We start from the raw sequence: 24,065 nt of genomic DNA, 5'->3' as shown, positions 1-24,065 counted from the left end.
TCAGTCTGTAAAGCCCAGGCCCTAGCTCAGGGCAGGGCAGCACCAAGAGGCAGGGCTCAGACCCTCGGGCAGGGCTGAGCAGCAGTTCAGTCTGTAAAGCCCAGGCCCTAGCTCAGGGCGGGGCAGCACCAAGAGGCAGGGCTCAGACCCTCGGGCAGGGCTGAGCAGCAGTTCAGTCTGTAAAGCCCAGGCCCTAGCTCAGGGCGGGGCAGCACCAAGAGGCAGGGCTCAGACCCTCAGGCAGGGCTGAGCAGCAGTTCAGTCTGTAAAGCCCAGGCCCTAGCTCAGGGCGGGGCAGCACCAAGAGGCAGGGCTCAGACCCTCGGGCAGGGCTGAGCAGCAGTTCAGTCTGTAAAGCCCAGGCCCTAGCTCAGGGCGGGGCAGCACCAAGAGGCAGGGCTCAGACCCTCAGGCAGGGCTGAGCAGCAGTTCAGTCTGTAAAGCCCAGGCCCTAGCTCAGGGCGGGGCAGCAACCAAAGGCAGGGCTCAGACCCTCCGGCAGGGCTGAGCAGCAGTTCAGTCTGTAAAGCCCAAGCCCTAGCTCAGGGCGGGGCAGCACCAAGAGGCAGGGCTCAGACCCTCAGGCAGGGCTGAGCAGCAGTTCAGTCTGTAAAGCCCAGGCCCTAGCTCAGGGCGGGGCAGCACCAAGAGGCAGGGCTCAGACCCTCAGGCAGGGCTGAGCAGCAGTTCAGTGTCTCAAGCCCAAGCCCTAGCTCAGGGCAGGGCAGCAACAGGTACAGGGCTCAGACCCTCAGGCAGGGCTGAGCAGCAGTTCAGGTAAGTCCAGGCTCCTAAGCCCAAGCGGTGGGGTTGAGGGGGAGACTGCCACCCGTGAGTGGGGTGGCAGGGGGGACACAGGCCCACCCACTCCACTGTGTCCCAGCCCGGGGCCCTAGCAGCTGCGGGGATCCGCTGCAGTCAGTGGGGATCCTGGCCGCAACACACTGACATAGGCTCAGGGTCAGCGGCAGCCAGACTGGGGTCAGCTATCCCCGGGCCACTTCCACTCTCCCCCTCCACTGGTGCCTGTGTCATTGCGGCTTCAGCCGGGGGGCCTACCAGCATCGGCTCCTCAGGAGAGGGGTGTACCGGTGGGCTCGACTCCTCCTCGGGGTACCGAGCTTGGGGCAGGCTTGGCCAGTCCTCCTCTGGGTACCGGGTTCGGGGCAGGCTCGACCAGTCGTCCTCGGGGTACCGGGTTCGGGGCAGGCTCGACCAGTCGTCCTCGGGGTACCGGGCTAGGGGCAGGTTCGACCAGGTGTCCTCTGGGTACCGGGCTTGGGGCAGGCTTGGTTCGGCTGGAGCTCGGGCACCAGCGTCTGTCTCCTCCCGCGGTCGGGCTCCAACTGAGCGCTGGGCCCGGGCTTTTGTACTTCCTGTCCCGCCCCTTGACTTCCGGGGGGCGGGGACAGGCGGCGGTGGCTCCACCCACTGAGGCAGCTGATCTGGCTTATCCCTCTCAGGTGCGCCTGGGAGCCAGGCCGCCTCACTACATGGGGCCTGTCTACTGCTGCCAGGTGTTGAGAATGTGCAGGCAGAACCGGAGCCAGTGTCAATGTCCAGGCCGGAGGTCGAAGCCGGGTGGGCAGAAGTATGAACCAATGTCCATATCCATGCAGAGGTCGAAGCCATGTAGTTGAAACTGAAGGTGTTGGGGAAGATCAGGAGGAGGAGGAGGCAATGCTGTGCAGCGGGTGGGTGGAGGGCCTGGAGCAAGGCTAGAGAAAGGCAAGGAGAATACTGAGCCGGGGTTCAGAACCCAAATCTGGAGCCAAGAAGGGTCATGCCAAAGTCATAGCTAGACACTGGAGTCAAGAGCCCAGCCAGAGTCAACAGCGAGAAACCGGAGGGCAGGGAAGGGCAGGGCAGGGCAGGGCGTACATGCGGGCAGGAATGAGGATGACTTACTGGAGCCTGGAGACCCCTTATCGGGGGACTCCCTTCCTAGCAATAACAGAAGGACAGCGGGATGACAAAGATGTCTCTGAGCCTGGGGACCAAGCCAAGGGGAGCTCCCATCCAGGCTGTGTGCCAGGACCCCATCACCCTCCCTGTTCATTTCACACGCACAGACCCCCTGGCCGGAGGGGAGAATAAAGGGCAGAAGTGAAGGTGCCCCTGGGGGAAAGGCTCTAGGCCGGGACCCAGTCCACTTCCCAGATCTACACCCAGGATTGTGTGACCAGGCCCACAGCCCTTCCTCTGCGTCTCAGTTCCCACCTGCCGGATGGGGAGGCTCCTCCCCTGCCCCAGGGTGTTCGGGGGGAGTTTCATTCCTGGCTGGGAAGGGCTCAGATACCAGGTGGGTGGATTGGGCCCCAGGTGGGGGATGGTCGGACATTCGCTGCATCAGAGGTGACAGGGGCCATGGGAAGGTCTGAGCAGTGATGATGGGGGAGGGGCCCCATGTCAGGCCACCCCTCCCAGACTGCAATGGCTATTGAGCACAACCCCTGGCTCTGCGGATGCTCTCACTTCTGGGCCAGCCCCACAGCCTGATTCTTCCCAACCAGTATCTGGCCTGGGCCCAGCCCCAGGGGTCGGGGTGGGGCAGGGTGTCCAGAGTGAGGTGCTCAGCCTTGGTTTCTCTCAGTGCTGCGGGGGGCTCTATGGCCGCTACCCCCAGCCCTTCCCCCCAGGAACAGTGAGACAGAGCAGTACCTGCGGCAGGGGGTCCGAGCTGGTCATGCGAGGGGGGGGGGCCTTCAATCCTGCCCCACGGAGCACAGCTCCTTCAGGGCGTCGGGCAGCTTGCCCATGAGCCTGATATTAAATAGCTGTCCCATGATTTTGTTTGTAATTTCCCCCTGTTGCAAGGGAACAAGGATCAATCAGAGACTCCGACACCCATGAGAACGAAGGGTATTAACGGCACCGGGAGCCAGCAACATTTCCTCCCCACATCTGAGGGACGGATTCCCCCGCCCAACCCCCGAGACGAAATCTTGTCTCTTCTCTAGTGACTTCCATCCCCTCTCCCACCATTGTGGAATGAACTCCTGCCCCCACTCCTCTCAGTCCCCCCGCGAGAACTGTTCTACCTCCCAACCCAGCGGGAATCCAGCTCCGCTCCCCGGAGTCCCCTCAGCCACCCTCGCCCCCTCCAGCCGAGGGCTGGGAGGCTTTGGGCAGTAGTGCCGGGGGGTGAGAGGAAGTGGACACCTTTCCCCAAGGGATCCCCATGTCCTTAACGTGATGCCATGGGCAGTGGCTCTGGTGAATGGGGCACTTATGCAGCCTCTGCTGACTGACTCCACCACATCAGCCAGGCTGCCCTGCTTTGAGCTGCTCAGGGGAGAAGCTGGCACTGACCAATGGCACCTGTCTGGGGTCACCCTCTCCTTGCTCCCTGGTCAGCGCATGGGGATGGGATGGGAGCGATTTTCAATGGCCTGGAGGTGAAAGGCCCTGGTCACCTGGGTAGAGACCCCTCTTTGGTTACCTCGTCCTCTAGCAGCTGGCCGGCTTCCCCCACGATGGAATACATCAGCACCAGGCCAGCATGGCTGATGCGGTTGTGGGGGTGGTGGATGGCCAGCAGGCCCGCCTGGAGGAAACTCCTCTTCTGGTCTTCGGTGAATATTTCTCCGAAGACCTAAAACCAAAAGAACCAGAGCCCTTGCAATGGCCCAGAACCAGGCTCCAAATCCCTCTAGTGTCTCACAAGGTGGAGAAGAGTCCTGGGGCAGCCAACCTTTGGGGTCCCATGGACCAGGAACCCCCTTCAGTAGGAGGCTGCAGGCACTGAGGCCTCCAATAGCTCTTATGGAGCAGGATTCACCGCAGGTGCCATGAGATGCTGGGAATGTGTCTGCGCGCTCTGGAACCCAGCTCACACAGACAGCCCAGGACCCCTGCTGCTCCCAGCAGCGACAGCTCCTGCAGCTCACCCACTAGAGGTTCGGGGTCTTTTAGATCTGGATCATTCCCACGCCTCACCCCATGGACATTCCCAGGAGCCTCACATACTCTGTGGAAATAAGGAGCAGGCTCTTGCCCTGTGTCCATGACACACTCACTGCAGCGGGACACAGCTCCACACCTGAGCTGCTGCAATGCACCGGCGGAGAGTCCTTACCTCTCCCACCCTGGCCAGATTTCTATATCCCAGGCACTTGGGGTCATGGAGCCCGTCCTGGCACCACAGGTCTGCTGCCTTCCTGGTCTTGAGCCCTGGGAGAGAAAGACACACCCATTGGGGAGGTTTGGCCTTCCGCTTTCAGTGCCTGTTTCCTTCTGGGTACACACTGGCCAGGCTCCTCCTGGCATCCGCGGCCCAATGGAATCGCAGGGTCCATGCCAGGCGGGTTAGTACCAGAAGGGGGATTTGTTTCAGCCCTCACAGTAATCATGTGACCCTTACGGTCATTGTGCTCTGGGAGTGGGTGCCTGTTCATGGGGGTGTCTAATACTGAGAACCCCCCACACCCACTGAAGTCAGGATCTGGCCCTGGCTACCTGACTGGTGACACCCTACAAGCTTTGTGTCCATCTCCTGTGGTGCCTGTTCCTGCCCCTGCCCTCATGACGGGCTCTTTCCCTCCATGTGTCTCAATAGCTCCGTTCCTGTCCCCTCACGAGCTGGCTGCCCCATATGGGGTGGGCTGATTTCCCTGGGCTGGGGGACAGAGCCGGGCTCTGAGATAAAGCAGCCAATTTCCCTGGCACTTTCACACTCATCTCCCTAATTCAGAGAGAGGGGGATAGAAGGAGTCATCATCTAAGCTGGGGTCGGTCTCAGAGGAGGGGGCTTCTTTCTGTAGGGTCCCATTGCCCAGCAGAGGGAGTCTCAAAGGAGGGGCCTTGTTTCTATTGGGGTTCCTCTTTCCCGCTACAGCGGGTCTAAGCAGAGAGGCCTTAGTTCTAGAGGCGTCCCAATGGCCAGCTGGAGCTAGTCTCCCAGAGGCTCGTTTCCATGGGGTCCCATTGCCCAGCTGGGTTTCTTACCCCTCTTCTGGAGCAGGAGCTTGTGCAGCCAATTGATCCCACCCTTGGCATGCCGACTGATGTCACTGGCTGGGTGGTATGCACAGAGACCCAGCTGCAGCACAAATTCACCTGCCTTGGAGAAGGTGGAGGAGGTCTGGTGGAAGGAGAAGGAGAGGGGAATCCATCACCATTCTCCCTTCAGCGCCCCAGCGCCCCTGGACCTGAGCTCTGCTCCCACCCCTCTGTAGGAGGCACTGGGGGAGAGCAGCGAGAGCCCTCTTCCTTTCTGTCCCCAAGGGAGCTCGGAGCAAAGGGAGCAGGGCAAGGGCCCTCGCTGAGCACTCGCTGCTCCAGAATAACAAGGGCCAGGCACGACCCTGCCAGCCAGCGGCCTATGGAACGCAGTCCCTTACGGACCCAGGGGGACCAATTAGCCAGGGGATGAGGAACTTGACTCTGCAGGACGCTGGGGTCAGAGGTCACTTACGTCAAATCCAGGCAGGGAGGTAGCAAACTGGAGCAGGGCCGCGCTGGTCTGGACGGCCCTGGCTCTCTCCTGGGTGTTTTTTGCCAGGAGAGAGCGATGGATGTGCTGCGGGAGAAGGAGGCAGGGGAGGGTCAGCGGGCAGGCGTACATGCTCTACAAACCAGCCTCTCCCCCTCCCCAAGGGGCTGAGACTTTGTGCTCAGGGTGGAGTAGCCGAGCCCTGGTGGCAGAGCTTGAAAAGGGGGTTCAGTCTCTCAGGCCCCAGCCAGGCCTGGTGCTCACTGTTAGTGCTTAATGCAACCGTGCAGAGCTCTGGCTGACAGTCCCAGCTCCTTCCCCCTGCGCTGGCAGCTCTGGGAACGTGTGGCCGGCTGGGTCCAAGCTGGGAGGACACAATGGAAACGTGGCTCTTCTAGTCTCTCCTTTGCTGCCCTCCCACAGGGCTCAGAGGCAATTCCACCCCAGACCGTCCATTCTACTCACCTCCAGGAGGTGCTGCAGCTTCTCCACGGTGGGGGTCTCTGTTAGGCAGCCCCTGAGGATGGTGTCCAGGCTCCGCAAATGGCGGTTGTGCAGAGCCTGCAAGAAGAGGGAGCACCCGTCAGTCATGGGACACGGGGCTACAGCAGTCAGGGGACAATGAGGAGGATTCTCCAGGAGCCCTGGCAAGACTCAAAAGGCGCATCCTGGCCTCTCCCATTCACATCACTCCAGGGACACTTAGCAAGAGTTCATGGCCGGATGCCTGCTGCCTCATTAATCCTTGCTCTGAGCAGTTCTCTGGGCAGGGCCTGGTACCCAGCAGAGTATGGATCAGCCAAACTGCAATGGGTGAGAGGTAGGATCCCCGGGAGAGTCCAGGCAGGAGATCAGAGAATGAGGAGAGGAAGGAAGGCTGGGATCAGCCACGGAGGGGTAATGCAATCCCCTCTGAACCCCTGATCCATGAACAGCACGTCAGGATCAAGGCACATGCCCTGGACCCCAGACCCAAACCAGCTCCAGGGCTCAGGACCTCCATGGGGTTGGACAGGGAAAGCCGCCCGCTTCCCAAAAACAGTGTCTCCCTGCGCAGACAGGGGTTGGAACTTGGACAGTGTCTGCGAGGACCTTGGCCTGTGTGGGACAAATGTCCCCACTTTGGGGTGCCAGATAACAGAGGAGATGTGTCCCCCCATTGGGGATGAGGGATTCTCTTGTGCAAGACCCCCTGCCTGGGTGGGGACGGAACAAGGAGCAGGACAGACTGGGTGGCAGCGCAGCTGGGGGATTTTTGTACCTCAGCTCTGCCCTGCAGGTGCTGCTGGATCACCAAGATGATGTCTTGCTCCTCCTCCTCCTCGCACTCCTCCTCTTCCTCCTCCTCAGGCCACGACACCTGGGCACTGGGGGTATCTGCACCAGGGAGGGAAGGAGAAAGTTTAATCCCTTCTGCTGCTGGGGGGATGCAGTGGACAGAGAAGGCTCCATGTTTCCCCTTTCTCTGTAAGGAGCCCCATGGCGGCCAGGGCCCCACCCAGCCCCACCCAGAGATGCCCACAGCCCCATCAGCCTCAGGGCCCAGTGGCAGTCAGCCCCCCACCCCAACATGATCAGGGAGGCTGGAGCTCCCCAACTCCGCCCAGCATCCCCTGCCATGGGGCGTGTCTGTGCCACCCCCACTGGTGTTAGTGGGGTCACGTGGGTCAGTCCCGGCGCCTTGGCGAGCCGATGGGCACAGGGTGTTACTAGTCCCCCACCGCCCCAGTCCTCCTCCCTTTCCCCTGGGTCTCCCCTCACCTCCAAAGAAGGAGCCTTCAAAGACAGGGCTGCCAGACCGCACGGAGGAGCTTCTGGCCCCGCAGGAGAATGCGGAGCTGCTGGTGTCTGCAGCGCCGCAGTCACTCAACTCCTGCTCTGGGCTGGCAGGAGGCTCCTCCGTGGCCAGGGTGGGGCTGGTGGGAGGCTCCTCTGGGGCCAGGCTGGGGCTGGCAGGAGGCTCCTCTGGGGCCAGGCTGGGGCTGGCGGGAGGCTCCTCGGGGGCCAGGGTTGGGCTGGCGCAGGGCCCCTCAGCTGCCATGGTGGTTGGCGGCTCCTGCTGGGCCCTGGGGCGCAGCTCCTGGCTCCTTGGCTTCCTGCAAAGGAAGCCCCAGAGCTGCTGTCCCCGGCTCCTGCCCTCCCCTGGCTCTCTGCTCCACAGCTGAACCCGGGGCCACCTCCGTTTCGGCCCAGAAGGTGCCTCAGGGTCAGCTAGAGGAGCTACTGTGTTCCGCCTCCTCCAGCAGGCGAAGCAGCTCCTCCCTTTCCCCTGGCCACGAGCCTCTTCCCCGCCCACGGGGACAGAGGGGCCGCTCTCCGCCTGGGCAGGCTGCCTGATGTCGTCTTCTGGCTGTGGAGCCACCTGCCCGGCCTTCCTCCTGAGCATCTGCCTGATTCGCTCCATCCTGGAACAGAGTGGGGAGCAGCCATGAGTCTGGCTTCAAAGCAGCCTCTCATTAACGAGCCTGCCTGCTCCCCTGCCCACCTCCCCTTTGCTGAGGCAATTTCTCCTCCCGTCACATCCCACCCCAGGGCACAGGAACCCTCAACCTGGGGAACAAACCCTGACAAGGGACGGGCTGGGAGCCGTAGTGGTGGGATATTCCCACCACACTGGGGATGGTTCTGGAGAACTCCACTTACTTATTCTAGATCAGATGGAGCAGGATGGCAGATACTCAGGGTTGCTCCTCTCTTCACCCTCTTCAATCTCCACACCCAGGTGGCCGGCAACGGGTGCCGCTCAATGCCCTGCCAGCAGGGCAAGGGGTAGACACCAGATATCGAAACTGGCTGTGAAAACAATACAATGCCACTAGCGGAACGCTCCTGGGACACTCCATAGCTGTACCCGGGGCCACCTCCATTTGGGCCCAGAAGGTGCCTCAGGGTCAGCTAGGGGAGCTGGGGTCTTCCTCCTCCTCCAGAAAGCCAGAGCTGGGAAGTGCCAGCAGGACTCGATTCCCAGTCTCCCTGACTCCGAGTGGGACCTGTTGTAGTGATTGACGGATTTGCTCCTTGTCCCCCATCCAAAGCCAATAACACATCTCTGGGTTGGCAGTCATGAGTTAGACCCTCTCAGCACCCTTCTGTCTCCTGCAGCCCTCAGCTGTTCCTTGGATTGCGGTGGCTTGGACGGTAACAGGAGTGGATATTGTTACTGGCTCACTGGGTGGTTCTAGCCAATGAGGGTCTCAGTCTAGCCTCAGAGGCCCACACCCCCAGACACTACAGGTCAGGGTGGATTGATTTCATTCCAAATGTTTTGTAGTTGTATTTTTGAGTTATTTTCCTAATGAGGGATTGATTCTCATGAAATTCTTAGTGGTGGCCGATGACAGAACACGGAGCAATGGTCTCAAGTTGCACTGTGGAAGGCTTAGCTTGGCTATTAGGAAACACTAGTTCACTAGGAGGGTGGTGAAGCCCTGGAATGGGTTCCCTAGGGAGGTGGTGGAATCTCCATCCTTACAAGTTTTTAAAAGGTCAGCTTGACAAAGCCCTGGCTGGGATGATGAAGTTGGGGTTGGTCCTGCCTGCAGCAGGGGGTTGGACTAGATACCTCCTCAGGTCTGTTCCAGCCCTAGTCTTCTATGATGCTAGGAATAGGGATCCATTCAAACATGTTGACTTGCTGGTTTTGCAGGATACAGAAAAACAAAAAGGTTGACTCAACCATTTGGTTTCATTTCAAACAAACTGAGGTAAAGAAGTATCTCTAGTTCGTGCCCTGAACTGATTGTTCCTGCTCATAATATCCTTCCAGATTTTAGAAGTAGTAGCTCACACCTCCTCCTCTCTAGCCTTTATTCATATTTTACAAGGGGAAAAGAAGCCTTCATCCTTTTCGAACTCCCAATCAGTTTCTTACATTTGAATGAAGTAGCTGCATCAACTGGAATGAAGAAAATATTCTTTCTGCACCCGCAGAAGAGGCTAGTGCTGCCAAAATCTGGCTGAGTGTTTCAATAACTTCTGGATGCCCAGGTGCTTAGGCAATGACTTCCAACAGTTCAGTGCTTTGACTTCCTCTGACACTTGGCAGCAAACATGGACTTCTTCATATATGTACTTATTTAAATTACTTTAATAGGCTGGAGCAACTAGAGGCCTTAACATCACTTGTCATCATTTCAAATTTTATACTGGATAAGTTTAAAAAAAAAAAACTTTTTCAATATAAATTTAAAACACCCAGTTTAAATAAAAATAAAATCTCTTTTGGGGGGATTGGGGTTGGGCTGTGAAAAAGCCACTGATTGGTCTTGCCCTTGATTTTAAAAGAACTACTTCATCTGAGAGAATCAGAAACTGCTTGTATTCTAGTCAAGGAGAGGAGGCAGCAAAATTCATCCTAGCAGTAATCTGTTGGGCCTTATTTGCTCAGCCTCAAACAAACAAGCGTGCAAAACTCTAGCTAGTCTCTTTTATGTAGGCCCAGCTAAGAGGTGGTGGGAGGGGCAGGAATGCTGTCTCCGTCCTGGATCCAGTAGCAATTGCACAGGATATTGCCTCAAAACCTACATTTTACTGCCAAACTCTCTAAGCCATTCCTCTCCTGCGCTTCCTGGTTTCTAAGTTTCAAATCCATAAAACCTTCCCCTTGACAGTCACTGCCCAGGTGGTGCAGCAGGCAGAGGAACCTGAGCAGTAACATTGTGACACCAGAGGTAACTCAGCCACCTGTCGCTCCCTGACTCCACTAACCCGGAGCATAAACCCGAAGCCTGAGCCCTGCCTTGGGCATCGCTCCCACGGAAACCTGCAGGCTCATTTACTGACTTATGCAAATCACCTGTGGAGAGTTAGCACTGACTGGCTGAATTCACTCTCAAGTCACAATGCCCTTCAGCTTACAGCACTAATGGAAGGGGCACAGGGTGGAAATCAGGCTTTTCTGGTGACCCGTTTTCCAATTGAGAAGAAGGGACAAGAGGGAAGGAGGAAGAGGGAAGCAAAATGGCCACATTCCAAACGCCCCCAGCGAGTCACAGATTAATTCCAAGCCCAGAGGAAACCACTGTCGTCTGACTTTCTGTTTCACTTCGGCCATAGAATGTGCCTCAAAATAATTCCCATAGGAATTAGAACAGGTTTTTAGTAAAACACCCACGCTTGATTTTAAAAGAGGCCAGTTGTGGAAAATCCAGCACAACCCTCAGTGAATTGCTCCAAACTCTGATGTTAAAAATGCTCCTCGCCTTATTTCCAGTGTGTATTGGTCTAGCTTCAACTTCCAGCCATTGTCTGCTCATAACCTTTAACTGGTAAAGGGAAGATGGAGGCTTGCTGCAGCAAGGCTCCAGGGCTCTGCGAGGTTCCCCCTGCCCCGCATCCCTGTCCTGCCTGGCTGTTGGCAAGGGAGCTCTGTGAGGTCACAGATGCCTCACTCATAGAATCATAGACTATCAGGGTTGGAAGGGACCTCAGGAGGTATCTAGTCCAACCCCCTGCTCAAAGCAGGACCAATTCCCAACTAATTGTCTTTGCTCAATGGGCTGAGTTCCTGCCAAAAGCTTTTGTGAAGTCACTGCCACACCCACCTTTCCCTGGCAGGCCTGACCTCTGCCCCTGGCCAGCCCAGCTGGATGTTTGAGCTGCACCCTGGATCACCCCACTTGCTCATTATTGATTCTGGGGAGCAAGCAGGCCACCCAGTAAAACAGCAGAGTCTGTTCCGCACCCCACGCTGAGTTTTTCATAGAGGCATCGGTTGTGAAACAATTCAGTCTCCTGATGTGGCCTCTATTTCACGGGCTATGAAATTTCACACTCTTAGCACCCTATTGAGCCCAATTGCTTGTAATTCACTAAAAGGCACCTTCCCAACCAGTTATGATGGTAGGACACCAGGAAACAGAGACTCCACCTCTCCCCAGGGTAATTTCTTCCAGTGGCTAGTCTCCCTCACTGTCATAATTATATTGGAAATTGACAACCTCTGATAAGGGCCCAATTTATGACAATCTTTTAAATAATTTAAATAGAAGAGAAAAAATAACGTTCAGTAGAACATGTTCACTGCCAAGCTTTTCAGACAGTCGCACCACTGATGTGATAGCTAAGGCCCCGGAAGCAAAGTAGCTGAAATGCTAACCCAGCTTTGGGCAGCAGTAGCTTCCTTGAAAGGTGCAGAAAATATTGTCTTCCTTTCAGTTTATTCAAATCGTTCAGTTCAATCAACTAGTTTGTTGAAATTCAAGAAAACCATTGGGAATTCTCAAAACAGGCAAACTTGTTTTCCTCCCTCAATCTAGGGATAAAAATTAGGGGATAGATCTACTGGTTCATCAATCTAGAAACTCGTGGAGACAAGAATGTATCATTTCACTTCACTAACCACACATCAAATTGCCTTTGTTTAAGAAATTTGTTAGTTTGAAATGCAAAACATTTTGATACAACTTCTTTCTTATGCTTCTCTTTCTAGCTCTGGCATGCCCTTGCTGTGTGACCAGAGAGGTCACTTCTTTTCTCTTTCCCTCGGTATCATGGGGGATGGAGAAAATTCTCTCAGCCCTAGCAGGAGAGAGATTTGAGCAAGTCAGGCGTGTTAGGGTCCTCGTGCTCTAAAGGACAATGGGCGATTGTTGTTTGGGGCAAGAATCCCAACAGATTTGTTACTTGTCCCCCAACCAAAGCCAATAACACATCTTTGTATTTTCAGTCATGAGTTAGACATTCTGTCTCCCTCAGCCCTCAGCTGTTCCTTGGATTAGGGAGGCTTGGATGGTAAGAGAACTGGAATTATTTTACTGGCTTCTTGGGTGTTACTAGCCCATGAGGGTCTCAGTCTGGCCCCCAAGGCCCACACTCCCAGACACTAAAGATCAGGAGGGGTTGATTTCACTCAAAGTGTTTTGTATTTGCGTTTTTGAATTATTTTCCTAATGAAAGATTGATTCTCACGAAATCTTAGAGCTGGCAGATGACAGAACAAGGAGCAATGCTCTCAAGTTGCAGGGTGGAAAGCTCAGATATTAGCACAAACTTTTTCCCTAGGAGGGTGGTGATGCCTTTGAATCTGCTAGGATAGAGTCCCCTATCTTGTATTTAGAGCCTGTATTTTTTCTTACCTTCTACACAGATGACAATATCTTTGTGGTTCTCCTGGCTGAGGGGAATGAGAAATGAGAAACACACAGAAATGAGAAACACACGCACAGACTCTCTCCTACAGCAACTGTCTCTGAGAGACCACGAGATGGAGGCTTGCTGCAGCAAGGCTACAGGGCTCTGCGAGGTTCCCCCTGCCCCGCATCCCTGTCCTGCCTGGCTGTTGGCAAGGGAGCTCTGTGAGGTCACAGACGCCTCATCATCTTTGCCCAATAGGCTGAGTTCCTGCCAAAGGCCTTTGTGAAGTCACTGCCGCACCCACCTTTCCCTGGCAGGCCTGATGTCTGCCCCTGGCCAGCCCAGCTGGATGTTTGAGCTGCAGCCTGGATCACCCCACTTGCTCATTATTGATTCTGGGGACCAGCCAGGCCACCCAGCAAAACAGCAGAGTCTGTTCCGCACCCCACACTGAGCTTTTCATAGAGGTTATGAAACAATTCAGTCTCCTAATGTGGCCTCTATTTCACCGGCTATGAAATTTCACGCACTTTGCACCATATGAAGCCCAATTGCTTGTAAGTCACTAAAAGGCACCTTCCAGAATGACAGGCAGTTTTGACGACAAGACACCAGGAAACAGAGACTCCACCTCTCCCCTGGGTAATTTGTTCCAGTGGCTAGTCTCCCTCACTGTCAAAACTGTGTGCCTAAGTCTCCTTTGAATTTCTCTGGCTTCAGCTGGCAGCTGTTGGTTCTTGTTGTGCCTTTTTTGGCTAGATCGAATTAGCCCTGCCCTGTGAAATCCGATCTCCCCGTCCTGCTGGACCCCTCAGCCAGGAGAACCCAGTAGGGGCCTCCTAGCTGTTTCTCTGCCCGGCTGGGGACAGGACTTCCTCTCCGTGGGGATATCAGACACACCTGCAGAGGCAATGCAGAAGTGAGTGCGCTGCATCAGCCCGGCGTTGGGCTCAGGGCTTTGCTCTTGGCAGTTCTGCTCCACTCACGTCTCTGGGTGCCCGGACTCAGAGCTTCTGGCCCCCTGTGGCTGCAGCCAGTGCTGGGGCACCAGGCTCAGGAGTTTCATGCCCCTCCCCACTCCTGCTGGCGCTCTAGGTGCCTGGGCTCGGGGCTTCTGCCTGGCCTCTGCAGTGAGTGCTCAGGGCTTCCCTTGCAGTTCTTTCTGGGGCTCAAGGGTCCACTTCTCTGGGTGCCCCAAAAATGGTAGGAGCCAAGGTGCTCCCAAGTAGTCGGTAGGAGCTGAGGTGCTGCCAACAGCAGGGCCCCACCTGCACATGTGGGAACCTCCTCTAGCTTCAGAAAGGTTGCTGGCTGCTGCCCTTGGAGCCCAGGTCTGAAGGCAGCACAGAAGTGAGGGTGGCAATGCTGTGACCCCACCACAACAACCTCTGAACTCCCCCATTCTCCCAGGTTGATCGGGACCCCCATGGTTACAATACCATGAAATGTCAGGTGGAAACATCGAAATGGTGACGTCGGTCAATTTCAAGGCCAGAGGTTTGTAAACTAGTCAAAGTGAGCCCTGAATTTGGTAGGGACCTGGCTATTATGAAGGCCCGAGCAGGTTTGCACTCCCAGTTCTCCTGAAAGGCCATGGAGAATTCCTGCTGCCTGAGAAACTTTCCAGAATAAGTTACCAGGACTGGGAGAGAAATGAAGGAAACCAACCAAAGCCTGAGCTAGGATGGAGAGCATTGACCCAAGCCGTGTTTGAACCCCTCCACCCCCACCTGCCTGCCTGCGGTGAAACGGACCGAGGGGCACTGATTTCTAGTTGTGAACTTGCTACCGACCGTGGGCTTCAGCACAAGCCATACAGCCCATACTCTGAACTCTTGGATAAACAGCAAAGCTGGCTTTTCCGAAACCTTTCCCCCCAGTGCCCTGCATCCACTTGGGATTGTGCCCAGCAGAGGCTGGTGGAGGGGAGGGGAAGGGAGAGGAGGCCATGCAAATGTTGTGGCATCTGCACAACCCCCCAGACACACACAGCAATGAAGGGCATAATATCCAGGACAGTAACTGATTTGGCCATAACCTACCAAATCCTCAGTGTTGAAAGTCCAATTTCTCTAGAAAACAATGGGAGGGAGGGGTTAGAGAGCTGCAGTAACCACGTGGACTTCCAGTCTCTGGCCAGGCACATCCCCCTCTGCAGAGTTTTCACTGCTATCGTCTCCAAACTGGTCCTCCTGATCTGATGTGAGGTCACATCCTGGCCTTTAGGGCCATTGGCAGGATCTTCCCTGTTCCCAGCTGCAGCATCACCCTCGTTATCCTGCCTGATAAGGATCCCGCCAGGGCTCAGCTAAATGGCATGTGGCATGACAGGCTCTTTGCTGGGGGCCTTGGCAGCACTCAATCGAGATCTGAATCGGAGGGGCACGGGCAGCTGCATTTCCTGACTTTTTACTGGAGTCCTGGACCCTCTCATGCTGCTGCTGCAAATGTTCCTTCTCGCTCAGCGCTCAGCAGCAGAATGCTCCTTGCCCTTTGGCTGTGCAACATCCAGACGTCTAGTCCTGCTGCTCTGAAAGAAACCGTCTTCACAGCTCTAATCCTGGCAGATATTGATTAAAATCTTGCCGTGCTCCTCTAAATGTATTTGTGATTGGACGTGCTTCTTGCTAGGGGGGATTTTCAGATACATGAACTGCATAAAACAGAGGGAAAGACAAAAGGAAGCATCAACATGTCTAAGAACTTGAACAATATTTGAAGACCATATATTGGTGTCTAACTACCTCCTGCTGCCAGGAAATGCAACTGGTATTTTAACGACACACTCACTCCGCTTGTGCCTGACTTGTGATTCAGAGCTCTGAGGAATTCTGTCCCCTGGTGTTGGCAGAACAAATAAACCCCACCTCCCATTACACAATCCATTTGAGTTCAAGAGAGAGAGATCTCTATCTTGCAACAAGCTTTAACATTACGGGGCAAAGACTAAGATGAGAGGTCAATTTTTCTTGCAGTTCTAATACCCGAGGAAAACTCCGAAATCCATTCTGTCAACCAAGAGAAAAGATGTTTTTTCTGTTCTCAAAGTGCTGATGCTTTTGACCCCAAAATGTTGTCTTCGTTTTCTCTCACAAAATAACTTGCAGTGAAATGGGACCAACTGCCTAAACTATCCTGAACGCTGCATGTCAGAGTTTGGGAATATCAGGACAGATCATCACCTGGCGTCAGTTGTCACGGATCCATCAGCATCAGCAGAGCTATGGTGATTTATACCAACCGAGTGTCTGGTCCATTGTGCTGTAACGAGTTAAAAGATTTCATACGCTGTGCATATGAAGATGAAAATGTAGGGTGGAAGGGACCTCATGTAGTCGAGTCAGGCTCCGCATGCTGGGGCAAGACCCCTTGGTTTCAAAGAATCTTGTTTAATGGAGGGTTTTTTCTTCTTTTTTTTTCTTTCTAAAAAGGTGCTTCATTTATTTGAATATCAAACATTTTCATTTAAAATTTCCCAGAGTAAGTTTTGTGCTGGTGAAATATTCCCAGTCGACAGCTCTGGAGAGAGAATATTGTGAATAAAGACAGTACAGAATGGAATGCGCTTCCCCAGTGCACCATTCTCTGCCCCCATGGAAGGTCTCATGGGTTCGGGGTGGATACACACCAACAATGGAATGAAATCTCTCTTGCATAGTTGAGTTTTCTTCTTAGTTTGAAGCGGGAGAAGGAACAGGATCATCAGGACCCACCTAGCTTCCAAGGGAATCATCTTTCTTGATGCTGTTTGACCTGCAATTCATTGTGGCCCATTAGGTGGAGATTCTCTAGGAAGTTGCTTTATGACTCTGCTAATGAACTATCTTCTGAGAAGGACAGACTGGTCCTGCCACTGTCTCCAGTCACTCACGGTAAATTATAGAGATTTGTAGCCATAGGTTGTACAGGATGATAAGATACTGCATGTGAGCACGGGAGAAAGGGAGATGTTTTACTTGGTATTCATTAGGGTCCTTTTCTTTGGAGGCGGAAGCTTTTCCAAACTCACTTGCTGTCTCTGCTTCCCCACTGCAGAACTCCAGTTTTAGGCTGTGCAAGAAGCCAGAGTAGGCATGAGGGTCTCACCCATAGTTTTAATTCAGCTCCTGCTGCTTAACTTGGCTCTTCATTCATATCTCTTCAGTTAATATACAGTGAACCAGTGTGAACATAATCTTACTGATTTCAACAAGAATGCTGATTATTGAATTTATCAGAGTTTATTCCTAGTTTGTGGTTTTAATTGACTTCTTATACGTAGCATAGCTCCTGCTTTAATTATGAAAAGGTGATAGACAGGTAGACACTAGAGAGACGGATGTTTTTCTATGGGGATAGATAGACAGAGACATGGTTATGTCTGGGGTTAGATAGACAGAAACACGTCATTAGACACACACAGGAGAAAGGAAGGATGGTCCAGAGGTTATGGCACTCATCTAAGACTTGAGGGGTCTGAGTTTAAATTCCGCCTCCACTGCAGATTTCCTTTGTGATCTTGAGCAAATCACTTAGGGCCAGATTTTTTAAAGGGATTTCAGTTCCTAATTCCCATTGAAACCAATGGGATTTATGTGACCTAAATACCTTTTAAAAACCTGGGGTTAGTCTCCCTCTGTTTGCCACTTGTAATATGGAGGCAAGAGAAGGAACGTTGTAAGCAAGACACAAGAAGTGATTCTTCTGCCCTTACTCCGCACTGATTAGGCCTCAGCTGGAGTCTAGTGTCCACTTCTGGGCACCACTTTTCAGGAAAGATGTGGCCCAATTGCAGAGAGTCCAGATAAGAGCGACAAAAACGCGAGTGCCGTGTCTCCGTGTGGCTCGCAGAAGCAGCAGCACATCCCCAATCCGGCTTCTATGCATAGGGAAAGCCAGGAGGCTCCACACGCTGTCTGTGTCCTAAGCACCGCCCCTGCAGCTCCCGTTGCTGGGAACCACAGCCAATGGGAGCTCCAGGTGCGGCGCCTGCAGACAGGGCAGTTTGCCCACCCCTGGGCTAAGGGCACACAGTGTTCGCAGTTACATGGCCCATGATGCTAGCCCCCATCACTCCCTGGTTAAATCTTCAAACAAGCCCCTTCGTGCTTCCTCCCATTCTGCCCCCCCACATTCGGGAGGAGCTCCCTGTAAACATCAGCAAAACGACCTCCTCAACCCAGGGACTGTTTGACTCTTTAATTATTGCCTGTCCAGCAGGCTTGCCATCTCCTTATGAACTTGCTGTTGCTCCTGGTTACCCCGGGGTCTACAACCGCCCGAACGCCCACAACGATTGGATCCAGGAGAATGTGCCTGGTGTGACTTTCAAGGTGGTGAACTTCACTACCACTGTCAGTCCGAATGGTGCCAGTCTGTCTGCCACCGTTCCCAGCGTCCTTCTCCTTGTTGTGTTTCTGCGACTGGTCATCTGAACCCTGTCCCCCCGCCTCCTAGACTGGCTCCCCATCATACCCCAGTTCTTCCTCATCTTTGGTGCCGACAGACCATGTGTGCAGTGACACTAGACCCCAGTATTCACACCCTACACACGACTGTAACAATCTTTGTGCAAAATACACATTGTGAGGTATCATTTGAAAACTGATAACTCTCTGACCATTCATATCCTTGTGTGATATATGTACGTGATGGTTGCTAAGAGTTATGGACATACACTGGAATGGTCACTAAAATGAGTTCAAACTCCATATGCCGGGGGAGTTGTTAAACAGATTGATCCTAAGTGAAGGACTGTGTGTTTAACTCAGTTTACATTCAAGCCGCACACAGACCCATCAAAGCTCACACTGAGAAGCGGGGGACAAGACAGCCTGGTGTCTACGCCCAGCAGGAGAGAGAAGCTCTTCTGGGTTTTATTTTTCAGAAGGGTCCATTGCAAAGATTTACTGGTCTGAACTTCATGTGATAATCAACTGAATCAACTGACTGGATACAATAGTACTGTATTATACGAGAGTACGGGGTGAGGTTTTTCTGAAAACAAATGACCCCCTGGTGCTTAATATCATTGTGAAATGTCTGTATAAACACTATATGAGGAAATGTGGATACTTTATGATAGGCTTTAAAGTCTGCAGCCAAACAGGGAGACACAGGTTCTCTTACAGACTGCGGGGGAGGGAGGCGCTAGGTACCTGTCTCCCAGGGCCAGCTTTAGGAAGTGCGGGGCCTAATTCGAACAGTTTTGACGGGGCCCCGGCAGGGATGACTTTAAAAAAAAAACCACTTAAAAAAAACCACCTTTCATTTCTTACATGTATTATTTACTTTCCATGACTAGATACATAACAAAATTATATATTACTACATAATATTGTATATGGCTCTTTTCTTACTCCCACTTGGGTACTTTCTACCAATATCTCTTGATCTCTTGCCCATATTGATAGAAGTCACCACATTCTAAAAGAATATTAATTATAGATTTTCACTTTCATATTAGGAAAATAATTTGTTTTGATAGTTGTACAACTGATTTTCTTCAATAATGTTTATTTTATGCCCCCTCCTTCCCCCCAGCACTGCCCAGCCCCGTGGAAACACTGCCCCCACCAGCGCTGCTCGCCTCGCAGAAACAAACCCTCCTTCCTCAGCGCCACCCCATCAAAACAGCTGTGGGCCAAAGAGGAAGGTTTGAGGGGGAGGGGGGAGGAGAAATGGCACCCATAGGCAAAAAGAAATATTCCATTCTATGCATCCGAAGAAGTGGGCTGTAGCCCATGAAAGCTCATGCTGAAATAAATTTGTTAGTCTCTAAGGTGCCACAAGTACTCCTGTTCTTTTTGCAGATACAGACTAACACGGCTGCTACTCTGAAACCTGGCACACATAGGGTGACCAGATCACAGCAGTAAAATAGGACCCACCTCCTCCCCGCTCGGCCCCACCATCACACTCCTCTTCACCCCCTAGTCCCCCACTGACTTGCTGCGTCCCTCCTAGTCAGTCCCCCACCCACCACTCGCCTCCTTTCACTTTCTCCCTCCCCTGCCAGAAACCCCCATGCCCGCCCCTAAACCCCCTGCTGGCTCACTGCTCACCTCTGTGCCCACCTGCCACTTGCCCACCCGCTCGCCCCCGACTCGCTGCTGCACCCCGCCCCCCAGTATATAGCCTTATTCAAAGACCCAGGGGTCACTATATTACTGCACACAGCAGTCAATCAATGGAGTTGTAGATAAATCGCTGCATTATGCATTTTTGTATAACTTTTACATGACTTTGTATTGAACCTTAGTAATATGTTATAGCAGGCCCCAAAGGTAGTGTAATTAAGGTAAAAGAAAAATGTCTTTTTGCTAGAAGTAGAATAAGATCTTCTCTCCACTTTGTAATCAATTGCCCTATTGAATGAATGAGGTGTGAATGAGGAAGGTGTGGAAGGCAGCACCTCCAGACAGCTGCAACCCTTGGAGAGGGGCTGGGAGCCAGACCAAGGAGCTTTGCCCAGGGCTGAGTGGGACGGAGTTTGGGTGCTGGGTGCAGGCTCCGGGCTGGGGCACGGGGTGGGGTGCAGGAAGGGTGGAGGGGTGCAGGCTCTGGGAGGGCATGCAGAGGGGTGAGTGCAGGCTTTGGGACAGAGTTTGGGGGCTGGAGGGGGGTGCTGGGGGGAAGGGACTGCCATGTGGCTTCCTTCCTCCTGTCCCTCACCATAGCCTCAGTGGGGGATGGAGCTGCTCCTTGCTCAGTGTTTGCAGGAGTGGTGGCTGGGGGGAAACCCAGTCAAACTCTGGTTTTACTCTTTCGCTGATGGGTCACTTAAACCCCTTACAAACTCCTTCCCGCCTCTCTCACCCCCCTTTTCTACTGGGCTTGTTTGATCTTTTTGGTGGAGCCAGATGAAAACCACAAACCCCAGTGAGAGCAACAGGCTGGAAGACTAGACTGAACCCACCACCCAGCCTAGTCCATCCCAGAGCCCAGGACTGAGGGCAATGTCCCCCCACCCCCAGGCCACCTGCTTCCACTCCTGGCCTCTCCCAGTGCTGCCAATGATTCTGTGTGGCTGCATCGGGTGGGATTTCAAGCAGACCCCACAAACCCCCGCTAAATTCACCCCTGTTTTGCGACCACTCTGCACCAAGAGCACCTACCTTCCCTGCCCTAAAGCTGCTGGATGGCTAGAAAGCTGGGCTGGGCATTTGATTGAATTTGATCTAGAATATTATCATGTCTCCCTCCCCCCCCAAAAAAAACCCTTAATATCCACAAAGCTTTAGGGGGGGGGGCTATTCCCCCCCATCAAGCCGGTCTATTTCATTGTTGCAGGGCAAACGAAGGAGCCATAATTTAATGGAAATATTCAGCCCCTACAGCGGTCTTGCAGCAGGGAAAGCAGAGTTGATGGGAAGGGAACTGGTTTGGATAGGAGCCCCCGTCCTCCTCCTTTGCAAATAATTTGGAGAGGGGAATCTGATCACTCAGTGCCTCAGTTTCCCCTCCTGCGGGGAGGGGGGGAAGGGAGATAAAAGTCTCAGCCTGCCCTGTTGCAGACCTTTCGCATTCTCCCCTCTGGATGTATTTGATTTCCTCCTCCAAACCTCCCTCTCTCTCTCACCTGGAGTTCACAGCACTAAGTACCGGCTCGGGGCTGGTTCCCGGCGAGCTACGTGCAGCTGCTGGAGGTAGGAGTCCGGCAGCACCGAGTGCCTGGCGCGGGAGGCTCGGGCCGCGGGGGAGTGCGGGGCAGGAGGCGATTGTGGGGAAGGGGCTCCGGAGAGGAGTGCGGGGGTTGGGGAGCAGGAGGAGGTGCAGGGTTGGGGATCAGGAGAGGAGTGCGGGGTTGGGGAGCAGGGGGGAGTGCAGGGTTGGGGATCAGGAGAGGAGTGCGGGGGTTGGGGAGCAGGGGGAGGTGCAGGGTTGGGGATCAGGAGAGGAGTGCGGGGGTTGGGGAGCAGGAGGAGGTGCAGGGTTGGGGATCAGGAGAGGAGTGCGGGGGTTGGGGAGCAGGGGGAGGTGCAGGATTGGGGATCAGGAGAGGAGTGCGGGGTTTGGGGAGCAGGGGGGAGTGGAGGGTTGGGGGGAAGGGGATCAGGAAAGGAGTGCAAGGATGGAGGAGTGCGGAGTTTGGGGAGCAGGGGGAAGTGTGGGGTTTGGGGGAAGGGGATCAGGAGAGGAGTGCGGGGTTTGCGGGAAGGGGATTAGGAGAGTTGTTCAGGGTTGGGAGAGTGTGAGGTTTGGGGAGCAGGGGGGACTGCAGGGTTGGGGTGAAGGGGATCAGGAGAGGAGTGCAGGGTTGGGGGAGTGTGAGGTTTGGGGATCAGGGGAGGAGTGCAGGGTTTGGGGAGCAGGGGGAAATGCAGGGTTGGGGGAAGGGGATCAGGAGAGGAGTGCAGATTTGCGGGGAAGGGGATCAGGAGAGGAGTGCGGGGTTAGGGGGGAAGGAGATACTTGAACATCAACCTAGGCACTAGAAGGGAAGGGCTGCACAAGTGGGGCCCTGTGATGGAGCGTACATGGAAAACGCTAGGTGCTGTATGAATCTGTGCAGGTGGCTAGCTCAGGATGGAGCTGTTGCTCTCCCCAGACCCTCTGAGCATTTGCCACTGACTCTGCTCACACTCCCTAAACTGTTTGTAGGGCTGAGCCCTGGCAGAGCAGTGTTGCCAGTTGGGGCCCAGCCCTTCCCAGCACTGGGGGAAGAGAGGACACCTGGTGTTAAGGCTCTTGTTAAAGTTGCTAATCACCAGTTGTGTGTTTGTTAATATCACTTTTCACAGCAAGTCCTGGCAAATTAAGACCTGGATGGGGTGGGGATTGAGGCAGCGGGGGGCAGGGAAGATGGATGCAGGGCTGGGGGAGGCAGCAGAGGCCAGGTGCAATGGACGGGGGGCTCCGGCTACCGCATGGTCGGGGGGTGAGGATTGGTGGCTGGGGGTCAGTACCTGCTGCTGTGTGGTCAGGGCTGGGGATTGGCATCCACTGCCATGTAGCCGGGGGTTGGCACTCGGGGTCCACATTTGCTGCCACGTGACTGCGGAAGGGGTAGGTATCGGTGTCCAGGGCCAGCATCCGCTGGATCCCAGGGTTGGCACCTGATGCCATGTGACCAGAGCCAGGGATTGGCACCAGTGGCCAGCACCCACAGGAGCTCAGGGTCGACCTCCAGGAGCAGTGTCCAGTGTCAATGGTCAGGGCTGGGGATCGGAGTGCGTGGCCGGGCGTTGGCGCCTGGGGCCAGCAGCCACTACCAGGGATGGTGCTTGGGGTCCACACCTGTTGCTGTGCAGCCAGGGCTAGGGGTCAGGATCCAGAGCCAGCACCCGCCGGAGCCTGAGGCCAGGGATCTGCACCCAGGGCAGGCAGCCGGGGCTGGGGAGCTGCTGGAGCCCAGGGACAGCACCCAGGACCAGCGACCATGGCTGGGGTTCGGAGTGTGCTGCCGGGGATCAGCACCTGGGGACAGTGGCTGCCACCGGGATTGGGGGTTGACGCCATAGGCGAGAGCCAGGGATTGGAGCCTGCGGCTGCGCTGCCAGGGGTTGGAGCCTGAAGACCCGTGGCTGAAGGCCAGGGCTGTGAGGCCAGAGAAGAGCTGGGGGTCAGTGCCTGAGAGCCTGCTGTTGGCACCTGACGCTCCATGGCTGGAACCCTGGTCTGCAGCCAGGCCCAGGCTCCCTAAGTCCCCACCACCCAACCACACCAGGGCTAAAGCGTGAGCCCCACTACGTCCCCCTTCATCCCAGGTAGAAAATTTACCTTGCTCCTTCAGCGTCGTTCCCCACCTGTCTCCAGAGACCATGCAGGGGGGCGCATCCAGGAGCAACAGGGAGGGAGGGAGAGGGGCTGATGCTTTGCATGCTGTCATGGCAGCCGGGAAACCCCCTGGTGGCCGCATGCGAGAAATGCTCATTCCTTTAAAACCGTTTCACCCTTTGGTATGTTCCACACCTTGCTGTAGTCATTAGTTGCAGCCACAGTGGAATGCAATGATATCACGATACCCCAGTAATACAGTGCTGGGAGCTCACCATGAGTATTTATTCAACTCACATCTGCAGTAAAGCTGTGTTTCACAGTGCTCTGTAGGAGACCTTTCCTCCTGGGTTAGGGAGCCTCTCAGTTGCATCTGCTGCATAAGTATGTACCCCTCAATGGTGAGATTGTTCGCATCCAGATCTATGCCCTCTGGTCAGACCTGATTTGCCCTGGGTTCATGATTGTGTTATATAGAGTCTTGGTGTCCATGTGACCTCCTGCTTGGTTAGAAATGTGTCTCTCTTTTCCTGGCTAGTTCTGCATATACTAATAATGACAACCCGCCACTAACACAAGAACTCTGTGGTGAATGGAAACACCCCCATCATAGGTGACCATAAATGATATCACTCTCCTGAGGCTAACACAGAGAGATAAAGACCGAATGTTGTTTGAATGTGACCAAAACCCAGGACCATTCGCTGCCATGCTTTGTGCTGCAATGATTCCAGACTACTTGCTACTGGCTTGGCGTGGTAAAGTGTCCTACCGTGGAGGATGGAACAAGGCAGCCCTCCCCGGAAACCTTCTGCAAAGGCTTTCAGAGTACCTCCAGGAGAGCTTCATGGAGATGTCC

General features: G+C 54.4%; 3 protein-coding genes across 3 annotated transcripts in view; 1 reads left to right on the top strand and 2 right to left on the bottom strand.

Annotated features, from left to right (window-relative positions):
* Window positions 1-24,065, bottom strand: part of LOC123345648 (protein S100-A16-like) — a 643,389-nt gene that overhangs the window by 234,333 nt on the left and 384,991 nt on the right. The gene's annotated exons all lie outside the window — the stretch shown is intronic.
* LOC123345636 (C-type lectin domain family 2 member D-like) overlaps window positions 1-24,065 on the top strand; it is a 348,976-nt gene that overhangs the window by 192,904 nt on the left and 132,007 nt on the right. The window lies entirely within an intron of this gene.
* LOC123345883 lies at window positions 1,582-22,555 on the bottom strand. Its single transcript, XM_044982940.1, has 10 exons — window positions 22,396-22,555; window positions 18,563-18,582; window positions 6,696-6,752; window positions 5,900-5,995; window positions 5,417-5,521; window positions 4,948-5,083; window positions 4,079-4,173; window positions 3,443-3,595; window positions 2,662-2,807; window positions 1,582-1,718 (listed from the first exon to the last, which is right to left on the bottom strand). Exons 1-9 carry the CDS (start codon window positions 22,553-22,555, stop codon window positions 2,706-2,708), a joined length of 924 nt encoding a protein of 307 aa, XP_044838875.1. The 3' UTR covers window positions 1,582-1,718; window positions 2,662-2,705.

This window comes from Mauremys mutica, chromosome 12, assembly GCF_020497125.1.
Source record: "Mauremys mutica isolate MM-2020 ecotype Southern chromosome 12, ASM2049712v1, whole genome shotgun sequence".
Taxonomy (NCBI): Eukaryota; Metazoa; Chordata; order Testudines; family Geoemydidae; genus Mauremys; species Mauremys mutica.
This window is presented reverse-complemented; position numbering and strand designations above follow the sequence as displayed.